The sequence below is a fragment of the Ambystoma mexicanum genome, chromosome 9 (genome assembly GCF_040938575.1).
Source record: "Ambystoma mexicanum isolate Mex_15411 chromosome 9, UKY_AmexF1_1, whole genome shotgun sequence".
NCBI lineage: Eukaryota > Metazoa > Chordata > Amphibia > Caudata > Ambystomatidae > Ambystoma > Ambystoma mexicanum.
In genome coordinates, this window is record NC_090931.1 from 1308309996 (window position 1) to 1308322717 (window position 12722).

Consider the following 12722-nt stretch of genomic DNA (forward strand, 5'->3'; position numbering starts at 1 on the left):
AGGTGATACCTATTAAATCTGCACATGTACAGAAAGATTAAATGCCACAACCGTCAAATGAAATGTACAAACACAATTCAGACATAGTATGATATGAAGTGCCTAGAAACTAGCCAACAAGGAGTTTTTCATAATGTGCATGCAAGGAAGAGGACTGGTCATAGAGAGCCCACTGTGAAGAAAATATGACAGTTATTAAACATGCATGCACACTGATATACATACACAGAGAATTCATAAATCGACATGTTGTCGGTTTTTTTACTAATGGATTACAACATGGCAATCGGGGTTGTTGAGTCATGGTGGAGAGTTGACTCAGCAATTTTGCTATTCTGTAGGTCCAAAATGCTTAAAATGAACTATCGAAAATTCTCTCTATCAAGGTGTTGAGTTATGACCTGTTCGATGCTGCATTGCTCCTCCTGCATTGCTCCTAAGCTTGTGATATACAAATATAAAATAATAAAACTGAAACACGCTCTTTATTTAAATTCTCAAAAAATACAGTTTTCTCAGGATCTATATTTGTTTCTCTGTATTTGGGGCTTATTTGAGATAGGCAAAACCGAGCAACTGTCTAATTTTCCCACAGGTTGTTGAATTGTATGTAAAAGGTTGGTGCATCATGCATCTCTCACCCAATTTTGGATACGTTAAGCAAAAACCTCGAGCTTGTTCCATCACCACTAATTTTAAGCACATTGGGCACTACTGATTTTAGGAGTGGTGCACGCAACCTACCTCCCCAACTAAGAGTATTACAACACATGATTCAATAAAATGCTTAACTGTCTGTCCCTGAACTCCATTTCCAACAAAGGTAAAAGACATGTAGGAAGAGAAATCATTATTACTTTAATGGAGAAAATTGCATAATTCTTTTATGTGATGAAATTCAGACTATTGCAATAAGGAGTCACCAAGTCACTTTTCAACGACATCTTTGCACAATGTTTCAAGCCTCGGGTCTTCATCAGGTGTCTGGAACATAAATATAGATAAACTATTCTCATAAACATTCAAAGTGTATATCCTGAGCTTTTCAGCCATATCATGTTGGACCAGTTTGTATGATCATCAAGGAAGCATAGTGGATGATGGGTAACATTTTATGCCGTAAAGTTGAATCGTATATGGGCTACTTTTCACGTGCGTTAACTACCATCAATAATTAGCAGACGGCTGTATTGATTCAGATTGTAATGGCTCTGTGCGATATTTCAGTGAACTGCCTTGGCTAATTGTAGTTGTTCCAGAAGGGTGATGGAGTATTTTTCTCTCTTTTGATTGCAGCTTGTCGCCAATGTCCTCATATTCTCCTGTACGAACATTGTGGGCGTCTGCACGCACTACCCAGCAGAAGTGTCCCAAAGGCAAGCCTTTCAGGAGACCAGAGAATGCATTCAGGCCAGACTACATTCCCAGAGAGAGAACCAGCAGCAGGTAACTGGAGTACTAATATGTTTCATATCCTTCTCCCAGCCATGTCCCCCTTCTTGCGCTTCATGTAAAGTACCATACCATCTAGGTCTGATATTGCACTAAGGCGATTCTATATGGCTTCGTACAGCGCCTCCAGCCAAGGGGCACGAGAGGTGCAATTGCGGCCCCATTGTGGAGGAGTTTAGGAGCCACATTGCAGTTCACGCCGGGTAACATGCGTCCTTAAACCTGCCCAGTTATCGGCAACCATCCGGCAGGTGCACCATGCATGCATAAGTGTGAGTCGTGCTCTGCAAATGGAAGACCATGCCAACATCTGCCGAAAGCGGTTGCAGAGCAAAACACACACTTATGAATGCATGCTGCACCTGGCGGATAGTTGCCGTTAACAGGGCAGGTTCAAGGATGCATGTTACCCAACGTGAACTGCAATTTGGCTCTGCAAATGAAAGACCATGCAAACATTTGCGGAAAGCAGTTGCAGAGCAACACACCTTTTTAATTTGTTGTCCGTTGGCGAGGAATTTGCACAACTGCTTCACCATCAGTGAAGTGTGAAAATTAGGAGACAAACACAATATTGCACGTTTAATGTAGTTACCAAAGGAACATGTGGGAGTAGATTAGGCCTTTTCAGCCAATAAGACACATGCAACACAGCACCACCTAACAGCCATGAGTGGAATTTCATCTCTGGATCAGCGCCACTCAGCAATGCACTGTGTATGCAAATTAGCTTAAACATTTTTTGACATTTTGCTCCTAGTCTTTTAGGGCAGTGCAATTTCATACATAGCGCTATCACCTCAAGACTAACAGCTAACAACACCCAACCATATACTACCAATACCCCAGGGCTGGTAAGTGAGACCCAAGGACAAGGGTTTTCTCAGATGGTAGCAAGATCCTCCTCCCACTTCAATACCCGGGGATTAGAGTAAACCACTGGCTGTTCTGGTGAGGTGAAAGAGCGTGAAGTATTGCGTAAGGCTCTCTCCAGAAGCTGAAAAGAGAAAAAACACAGATCATGAGGGGGGCTTCCAAGATTCTGTAGAAGTAGCCCACACACCCCCTCAACAAACCTTCCATTACCACCCTCCCACATTCTTCCACCAGACTCCTTGCTACTTCCGAAATACCTGGTGCAGGAGATGAGCAGATCCCTCCCAGGTGAAATACTTGCACTGGGTTAAGTATGTAGAAAGGAGAGAATGAGTGTCAAATCTCATGAACAAAAGTTTAATTATGTTCCAAACACAGGAAAGCAAATCAAGAGTAGCAAGCTCAATTGAGCTCTTCCCAACCAAGCCAAAATTGGGTTGCCAAAAGCAGTGCAGGGTCCGTTATCTAGATCGATGCAAAGAGTACAGCACTTGCGCGCCAAACCGAGGTGGGTCCAAAAGCAAGCCAGTCGCGAGGTCTGCGTATCGTCATGGGAACAGAAATCAAAGAAACGAGGAAACTGAGCCCCCTCTCAAGGTCTCAAGAGACGCAGAGCAGCTTGTGAGCTACCGTCCTCTGGCGTCTTGTTCCCACATTAGCATGCAACTGAAGGTGGCGTCACACCAGTTCAGGGCCATAGATGCCCCCCTGGGCTTTCTATTTCAGCCGGGCTGCATGCGTCATATGCTAGGGTAGTCACCAATTGTGGCATACTCTCAGCATCGTGCCCCTTAGAGGGCCCGTAACCCTGATGCATATACTTTTCGATAACCAATGTGGTGTTGGAGCATTGCTCATTTTTTCTTGCTTTTCTTAGACTCACCCTAAGATCGAAGTTGACTGGTAAAGTAATCTATCCCGGCACTTATTCTTTTTGAAATGTAGAGTTACCTTATCTGATGATGCAAATGATTGTACATACACAAATAACTCACTTCCTGCCAGCAATTCCTCTTGTCTAATCAAAGCACGACTGTCTTTCTCCACATGGTCGTTAGTGAGTGCTCTTTACACACATCTCATTGGACCCCCAGGCAGCCTACCTGTTGGTCCCTTCAAGTTACCTGTAAAAGCCCAGCAAGATCCCATCGATAGCAAGCACCTTCCTTGAGATCATTGGGAGGCAGAAGCATAGGGTGGTCCATCAAGTGCTGAGAGGTTGTCTGCTGCAGGTCCCATGCCTTTGTCCTTACATTATCTCTTAGTGCCCTCTGACAGGCATCACTCCAAACCTATCTGCAGCAGAGGATCAACAAGGCTCATTTGGCTTTTATTCTTGCTAAAAGATATTTAATTCTTTCCTTCTAGGAAGCTTCATGCCATTTAAAATTGGTTGCAGGTTTGCAAGGGGGTGACAAGGCGAAAGATGATCAAAGTGCTCAATGCTTGAGTCATGGATAGTTTCTCTTCAACCCTTATCTCCCCTCTGCACGTATACTGTGACAAATCGAGGGATTCAGTCACTTTGCCCAAGGGGAGAGCCCTTCCTGTGAGGTTAGGGAGGTGAGCCTGCTACACAACAGTCCCACTACGGGTGGCGGTCAGCAGGATCTCACCAGGAGAGTTTCCCCTCTTGGGGATAAGGTTTCCATTTTCAGTGAGCAACTCCCTTCTCATTATCCTCAAAAACCCAATAGCGCATCATTAATTGAGAACACTAGATTACTCTTACATATGTTATTGTGATATAATGACAAAGGAAAGTATCAGCTTGGTACTGTGAAGAGTAAGAACCTAAGAGGAATAAAGAATGATTGTCTGTCAGTAACTGAGACAAAGAAGCCAAGAAGAGTTATGATGAACCAAGCACAAAGGAAGGACTTTCCTGAGAAGCACTGCGTCATGAAAGAAGAGGGCCAGGAGAACTAGAAAGTGCAACCGGGAGATTCAAATTGGCCAGATCAACGAGGTTCGTAGACCAGGGAAGTTGCTGATTCGCACGTAAAGGAACAGCTGGCAAGGAGAAGTACCAGCAGTCCGTTGTACATCCAATAGACTGGAGGAAGCTTGTCAAAGTCCCAGTAGGGACGTGCGAGCAGGGCCTGAGCAGAGACCTAACATTGGCGTACCAGAGAGATGAGATGCCAAAGATGGACTCGAGGAAGTTTGTCCAAGGAACGTGAACCCGAGTAGAGAACCGACGCAGAAAAGTGGTGGCCTGGAAGGGAAGCGGGTGACGAACCCTTTCATCGCTGGTAACACCGTCGGACAACGAAGTGTGTCGGAGGAGTGGCCAGAGAAAAGCCAGAGAGCAGTTTGGAATGAATATGAAGAAGAAAGAGAGAATGCCCACCCAGTGACACAGACCTTTTCACTGCAGATAACTGGGAGAGCGGGAGACCCAGTGGACGAGGCGCAGATGTAAAAAGGGTAAGATATATTATACCCTGTAAGCAAACTGAATATAACGATTGGAGAAAGCCCCCTTATCCCATTGAGTTTGAAAGACAAACACTTCATCTTATTTGCATCATTCGGCTAAAGTATGCACTACATTGTACTTTCGATTTACCGATTAATAGGTATTCTGAAATCCTGGGATTGCACTGGAATGCCTTGTGATCTTGTTCAAAACTATTCTGAGAAAGTGCCTTCACTAGCAGTGACTTTCTTGACACTTTGAAACATCAGTAATTAATATATGTAACGATGGGGCAAACACAATTATCTGGACTTAAAATTACATCAGTGCACGATTTCTTTTCAGAAATCAGAAATTAGCACTTGTTTTCGACCCAGCCCCTCAAATAATGTGTGTGCCTGAATCCAAAGCACTTTAATCATTTTTTGGCAATATGACAGCATAACTATAAACTTCTGGCCTGTAAAATCTGCATACTTAAGGCACAGGAGGTCAAAGCTCGGTCACTGGCAGAAGCAGACTTCAGTAAAGCCACTGTATGGATATAAAAGGCTTGCCTTGCATGTAAAAAGATCATCCTTTTAGCAAGGGATGACCTTTTTCTCAACCTGCCCTGTTCGCAGGTTTTCTGACATGTTTGCGACCTCTGGGTTTTGTTGTTTTTTGTGGGTCGGACACGCAAGTCGCGGGTCAGTTGACAGCTCTGCATATTGGGCTTCATGAAATATAAATTGAATGTGTCAATCTTTTTCAAGATGGTTTCCGGACTGGCAAACTATGGTTTTGCCTACCGGAGCCGCTGTGCCCGTCCGGTCTAGCCCTGCTGGGCGCAGCAGTTACGATAGGCAAACCCATCACGGAAGCACCGGGACCGTTAGCAATGGTACTGGTGCTTCCGTGTCCCCACTCCCATAGGAATGGGAATTAACACATTTACCTGCACCTGACTTCCCGGCCGCCGGACTCATAATGAGCCTGTGGCACCGTGAAGTCAGGCGCCAGTACATTTTTATGGATCCGGCGACAACCTGCCGGTAGCAGCCAAAACTGTTAGCTTTACCAATACTTTTTTTAAACAGGACTTCAGTGAAGAATGAATAATGCATAATTGTTGTCCCAACCACATACATTCAACAAGTTAAGAAGATAAAGCACCAATCCACATTATTTTAATCTTTTTTGTGCGTCCAAGCAAGGTACAAGAATCAGCTAAAAATGTCTTCATGCAGTCTCTTTTGGAATGTTAAGGATTCCAATCGGGCATCACACACCAGACCAGGACTCTTGGCCTTAGCCCCTTAGCCTTGGCGGTAGCGCACAATTAAAATACTTTTTATTTATTTCCTAGAATTCGGATTGAGCTGGCACCAAACCCATCTCGTACCCCCTTTTACAAATATCCCCGGTCACAATGGACCAAGAACCTCGCCTGTGGGTGGTAACACAATATTTATTTTAAATTCAAAGAAAATCACACAAATTTAATATGAGGCAGCAATCACCAATGGGGTTATAATTACACTGTACAATGATAGAATACACTTAATTTGACCTTCTACTATAACATATCCAAAGCATTGAATGGGAACAATTTTACTGTTTGGGTAGATAGTACCCAAATTAAGATTTCACCCTGCAATGGTGCTGTTCACAAAGTGGCACCTAAGTGTCCAGGAAATCCTTTGTCCCTTGGCTGCAGAATGCTACAAAGTTTGATGAGCATGTTCCATTCTCCCCCTTGGTCGATTCATAGTTTCCAGATGCTGGTCCCCTTGGGGGGAGGCAGGTCTTGTTCCCAGGAAGCAAATGTCCTTTGAAGCCAGGCCATGAAAACCTGTTCTGTGGCTTCACAACACTTATTTATTAATTTTTTTATTTTTATTTCTTCTGAACCAGAAAGCAAACTGCGGGACTTAAATATCCTGCATATGTTTTAAAACAAAACCCCCATCGCATTCTGTGCAAAGAGAGTGCCTTAATTCCACAATTTACTTTCAAACAGACATTTGCTTGTTTGTAAAAAGCAACAATTTTTACACGTGGTGAATCTTCCTTTTGCTGTCCTTTGCTGTCTTCCTATGCGGTTTTCTCTTACATCTAGATTCTAAACATTATTTGCAGCCCTAGTCAATTTCTCATACACAGAAATCTGTTCAAGGCAAAGGTCCACTGACATAAACACAGAGATATAGAGCTTCTTTTGAAAAGTTTATCTATGATATTTTGCTGCAAAAAGTCAAGCATTTTTCCGTATTGCTGAGAGTGAAGTTTCTTTGTTATTGCACAGATCTTGCCAGCCACAGCCTGTTATTTATTGAGAAATGCCCCTTTTTGTTGGAGCGTCACCTGAATATGGCTGGGCATAGCTGGGCTCACTGGATCAGAACTGTGTATTGTTGAACAAATGAAAAAAGCATCAGGCGCAGTCACTTTAAATATAAAATATTTCCTTTTTCAATGGGAAATAATTTTGAGCAAGCAGCAAAACAGCACTGCTTTTCAATTCTCTTATTTGGTTCACGTAAGGAAACACACTGGCAACCTTTCTGGTGTGTTGCCTGTTCCATCTTGCCTAATAGGCGCTTGGCAACACAGCCAATATTTTTGTAGGTGCAAAATGCAGTTTTGATGCAAGGGAATGGCGCTCAGCAGAGCCAGCACAGCTATTTTGCTGGTAACTGTTGAAGTGCAGATTGGTGAAGGAGGGGAATTCGGCTGGGTGGGTAAATGTACCCCACAAATTCCCCCACCCCAAATCCCCTGAGATGTCTTGTTGAGGGAGAGTAGGGCAAAGTGGGGTTGATCAGGTGGAGTCCTTCCATCAGAGAGAGGTACCCCACAATCCTCCAGTTATCTTTCATTGGAGTGTGGAGCGACATCCACAGATTTTACTTCGTTCTTTCATCTCCAGGTCCCCGGGGAAGTCCTCCTCGGTCTATAAAGGAGCAGAGTCAGTACTGATCTAATGAATAAATAAAACAGGTTACAACATTTTCCCACTGACTGTCCTCCTGAAAGGTTGACAGCAGTGGGACACAAACACCTTATAGTCATTCCAGTACTCTGATAATAACAAATAATTCCTTGCAAGACACAGATAACTATTGACATTTTACTAGGGTTTTTGGTGCTACACTTTGGCCCTGATAATGAAGAAAAGTACTCCCTGTTAGATAGATACACCTATGGAAGTACCTGTTCCCTTCTGGTTCTTCTTTTTCTCGTTCTCATTCTCCAGATGTCTCCTCTATTTGACTTTCTCTTGGCTCCTCAATCCGCTGCAAAGTGTGTCTGGGGTAACAAGTACCCAGCGGAGCGTTCCCAGGCATCACTCACCCAGGCATTTCCAACGCTGGTCACCCGTTCCTTTTCCCCGTTGTTGTCAACATGGTAGAAGCACCCGTCCACATAAACTGTGGGCATTCCCTCGCACTTGTCTACTTTTTAGACTTTGTGCAGGGAATTCAGTTACGCCTCCATGTTGTCCTGGGTTTTAAGACTTTCGTCCTCGAGACAGTTTTCTCTGGCACAATCATGCAAGTCAGACAGACCTTGCACGAAGGGGCCTTTTCTTGTTTTGACCATATCTGACCTCCACGGGAAAGGCTTGCATTGACAGAATCCAGGAAGTAATTATTGAATTACTCACATTTCCGTCCTGGATTCTGTTTCTTTGGAAGTATTGCAAAGGCTGGTGTGGTGTCTCCACTATAATGTTTTCCCTCTGGATGAACTGGCAGTCATTTTTCAATGCCCACACCGTTGCCAGGGGTGCCTTCTCACAATCGTTGAATTTTTCCTCCACAGAGGATAAAGTCTTGCTTGCATTGCAGATGACTTTATTGACCTTCTCATGCTTTTGATATAATAGTGCTGTCAAGCATGTATTCGAAAACCCTGTCTCCAAGAAGAACTTTGTTTTTGACAGGATAAGCTAGACAAGGCGCTTGTGAAAGACTTCTTTTGAGTTGTGTTACTGCCTCGGTTTGTTCTGGACCCCACTCCCACTTGACCCCCCCCTTTTACAGATGGATCAGGGAATCTTGTGACCTCTGTGTAATCCTCAATGAACTTCCTACTGTAATTAGTCACTCCATGGATGCTTCTTAGCTCACGCAGAGTTGTGGGGTCTTTTAGTTTTAATAGTGCTTCCACTTTGTTCTTATGGGGACAGAGACTCTCAGGAGTTATTTCATGTCCCAAGCAGTTGACATGGGTCCTGCACCACTGTGCCTTCTGGAAGGACAGTTTTTCTCAGGCAACCCTCAACTGTGTCAGAACATAATGGATTTCCACTATGTGTTCCTCCACAGTTGAGCTTTTTATCAAGACCTCATCCACATAGGCCAGGTTAACCCTTTCACCCAAGTCGGAATGGCCTTATGTAAGAAGATGTTGAATTAATTGCTGGAGTTTGTGTCCAAAGGGAGTCCGGGTCCATGTGTACTGCTGCCCCTGAAGGTAAAGGCCAGCTTGGATTGGTCCTTCCTACTGACGGGCACTGTCCAGTATCCATTTGTCAGGTCAATAGCGGTGTATACCATTGACCCCTGGATCTGGACCAGCCCTTGGTCAATGTAGGGGAGAGGCCATCGGGACATGTGGACCCATTTGTTCAGATCCCTCAGCTCAGCGCAAAGACTCCATTGGCCATTTGGTTTTAAAATCGCCAGCACCAGATTATTAAAGGTGCTGTGGACTGGACGAATTATCCCACGGGACTCTAGATTTTTAATTATTTCCGTCAGGGACTCCATGGATGCACAAGGCAAGAGATATTGCTTCACAAACACAGGAGTCATTCCAGGGTCCGTAGGAATGGTCATAGTATGGATCTCGGCGCAACCACAGTCGTACGAGTCCACAGCAAAGAGATCTTGAAAATCTAAGAACACCTGTTTCAACTTTTGCCTTTGCTGCTCAGTCTCACAGGCACCAGCGGTGTTGACCCGCTCTTCAACCATTTGCCTGGAGCCTGGAAAGACTTTGGATTTCGCTATCTCAGCTGCCTCCTCTAACTGGGTGGAGATGTCTCTCGTTAGAGTATTGACCTGGACAGAGGGTTTTAGGTAGGAGAGGCAGTCATTGTGGACCTGGAATATCACCTCATCCTGCCTGATGTCGCAGGTCACCTCTTCCTCCCAATAAGGGCAGGAAGAATATTCCAGGAAATTCCCCCCTTGCTGGGTGAAGATCCTGTCTAGTGGTATGTCATTGTCACTGTCATTGTCAAAGCCATCATTGGGGATTGGTCCTATCAGTTCATTTCATAGATCCATGGAAAAATGTCAGTCATCAACCGCCATTCCAATAATGGTGCCTGCACCCAGAGCTATACTACTAGTGTCCCTGTTATCCATCAATATTGGAATGGTGTTGTGTTCTACATAGACTAATGGTGTTGGGTTTAACCCTAACCCCTGCTGTTGCAGATGGTCATTGAGATGTACATATAAGTCAGAATTTTGTAGTTGTTGTCCTCTTTTAATTTTTAAGTCAAGTTGGAATTGTCGGGTCCGTCCTGGGTTGGTCACCTCCTCTCCAATTTGAACTTCAACTGCATACGGCAGCAACTGGGCTGACCAAAATGCTTTTTCAGAATCATCAAAGCCCATGGGATTGCCCCCTAGTCGGGACAAGGCCTTGTAATTTATCAGGTCCAATTTAATTGCAAACCGATTGAGAATGTCACTGCCTAAATAGAATGCAGCAGGGACATCTCGCACGACCCAACAATTAAGTTCTATGATTTTGTCACCTATAGACATTTTGAGCATACACCTGCTAGGCAGGAGATGTTTGGAATTGGGAGTTTCCAGGCCCATTTCCCACTTATCAATCAATTTAAATGTGGGACTGTCTGGATCTTTTGGGAGCTTTCCGAACATGGCTTTGCTGATGCAGCTCTTTCCATTGTTCACGCACACTCTGGCGAGAACAGACTCCTTACCCTCATTTAACTGAATAGGGAGGAACAGCTGTTCCCACATTTTCTGAATGTCAGCTAAACTTTGAGCTGGTTTCTCATCGCTTTTGACTATAGAATTGGGATTTGCAGCTTGTGAGTCCGTATAAAATTTCAAAGTATTTCCTTCCAGTGTGGAATGCCACTTGAAATTGGAAGGAAGGTTGATTTTCAGGAATGGAGAGGAGTTCCCATCACCCGTTTGTTGTCCTACAGCAATTACTGTAACATCAGGTGTTTCATTATTTTGGAAATTAAACTCAATATGATCAGACTTTTGTTCAACCATGTGGCGTGTGCCATTTAAACTAACATAGTTGACGCTTTGTTTTAATTTTATTGGCCTGTTAGTCTGAGTCCAGAGGACCCTGTTCACACAGTCTATTAGGGGAGACAGCCTGCGAGGGATGTCATTCCCTAATAGACATTGGGTTCCTTATGGAGTCACGACAATGACCGGGTGTTTCACCTTATGTTGCCCAATTTTTATTTCCAAATCTGCAGTCCCCTCAACAGGAATTTCATTCCCATTGAAGGTCTGGAGTTGTCCAGGAAGAGGGGTGAGAGGGATATAGTGTCTCTCCCCCCTTCCTGAATTTAGCTGCTCAAAGGCCCTTTTTGACAGACGACTGGCCTGGGATCCAGTGTCCGCCAGTGCTGAAAATGCGCATTGCCCTTGCACTTGAACGGGGGCATAAAATCTCCCTTCCTTCTCTTCAAGTTGGCAGGTAATGGGCATTTTGGCCAGGTTGGGTGGTCCATTTCTTTATTTTGGACTCCGATACGGTGGAGTTTTGGGCAATTTTCTGTGTCGAAGTCTGGGAATCTGTAATAAAAATGTCCTGACATAGATGGGATTTCGGAATCCCCTTTTTCCCTTAGCTCTGGGCTGCCTCCTCTTACCTGGTGGCAGTCACTAGAACCAATTTGTGGGGCGGTTCCCTCTATTACTATTTTTTCCTCAGGATGACAATTCTGGGGTTCAGGGATGGGTGACTCTGAATCAGTCCCCACACCCACCCAGTCTTCATTCAGATCTCTTGGGACCCATTTTACTTTGGTAGGAATTCCCCTGTCCCTGAAGGAGAAGATTCTTTTCCCAGAATCCTCTAAGGATTCTTCTCCTTCAAACTGGAGGACACTAACCTCCTCCACAAAATGGGCCTTCTTGATGTCTCCTACCCACCCTCTGTTCCCTGGGTTGCAGATTTTCAGGGGCAAGAGATTTTATTTCTGGTTCCGCGGTGGCCAGAGGCTTTTCAAGAGTGAGGAAGGAAGCTTCCTCTAGGGCTTTACAACCCCCTCCCCCGTGCCTCCTCCTCTGGAACCGGTGCATTATCTGTGTTCTCTCCCCGTCATTGTTCTGGGGTGCCAGACCCTTGGTTTGAGTGGTTCTGAGCTGCCATGTTCATCTGAGGGTTCTGCTGAGCCCTCAACATGCGACTCAGATCCTGCGTTAGGTTCTGGACCTGGCACTCCAGCTGGGACACCCATTCTGACTGGTACAGGGGTCTCTGTTCATATCTAGGTGGTTCTCGGGAGAAAGGATAGTTACCCTTCCCGGAGTTCCCTGGGTATTGGGGATTTTGGTAACCCTCCACCCTTGGCCTCCCCTCTCCCAGATTGGGTAGTCTGGGCTCCTGAAAGCGGGGATAGAAAGGAGGGTTTTCCTGCAGGTTGGGGTTTTGTGGATACCGGGGAAAGAAACATAACCCTGGATTTGGGGGATTACTGCCCTCCTGAGGGAAGTTAGGAGGGAAGTTTCCCGGGGCAGTACTTTTGTGGTTGTAGCCCCCCTTGGGCTGGGGGAGTCCATACATACCCAAAGATAGACAAGGTTTTCCTTGTATCTGGGACTAAGTTAATCAGGAGAGTTAGGGGTCCCATTGGTGGGGTGACCTCCCTGACTGCCACCTGTTGCGGATTGATTAGAAGGCCTTCTTTGCCTCTGATTTTGCTGGTTTTGGGTAGGTGCATTTTTAGGCCCCTCATTTCTAAAGCCAAAAT

General features: G+C 44.9%; 1 protein-coding gene across 1 annotated transcript in view; it reads left to right on the top strand.

The window, feature by feature from the left end:
- Nucleotides 1–12722, top strand: part of ADCY5 (adenylate cyclase 5) — a 1747191-nt gene that overhangs the window by 733925 nt on the left and 1000544 nt on the right. The window contains exon 2 of the mRNA XM_069616675.1: nucleotides 1297–1446. Coding sequence (XP_069472776.1) covers nucleotides 1297–1446 — 150 coding nt within the window. The remainder of the gene's footprint in view (nucleotides 1–1296; nucleotides 1447–12722) is intronic.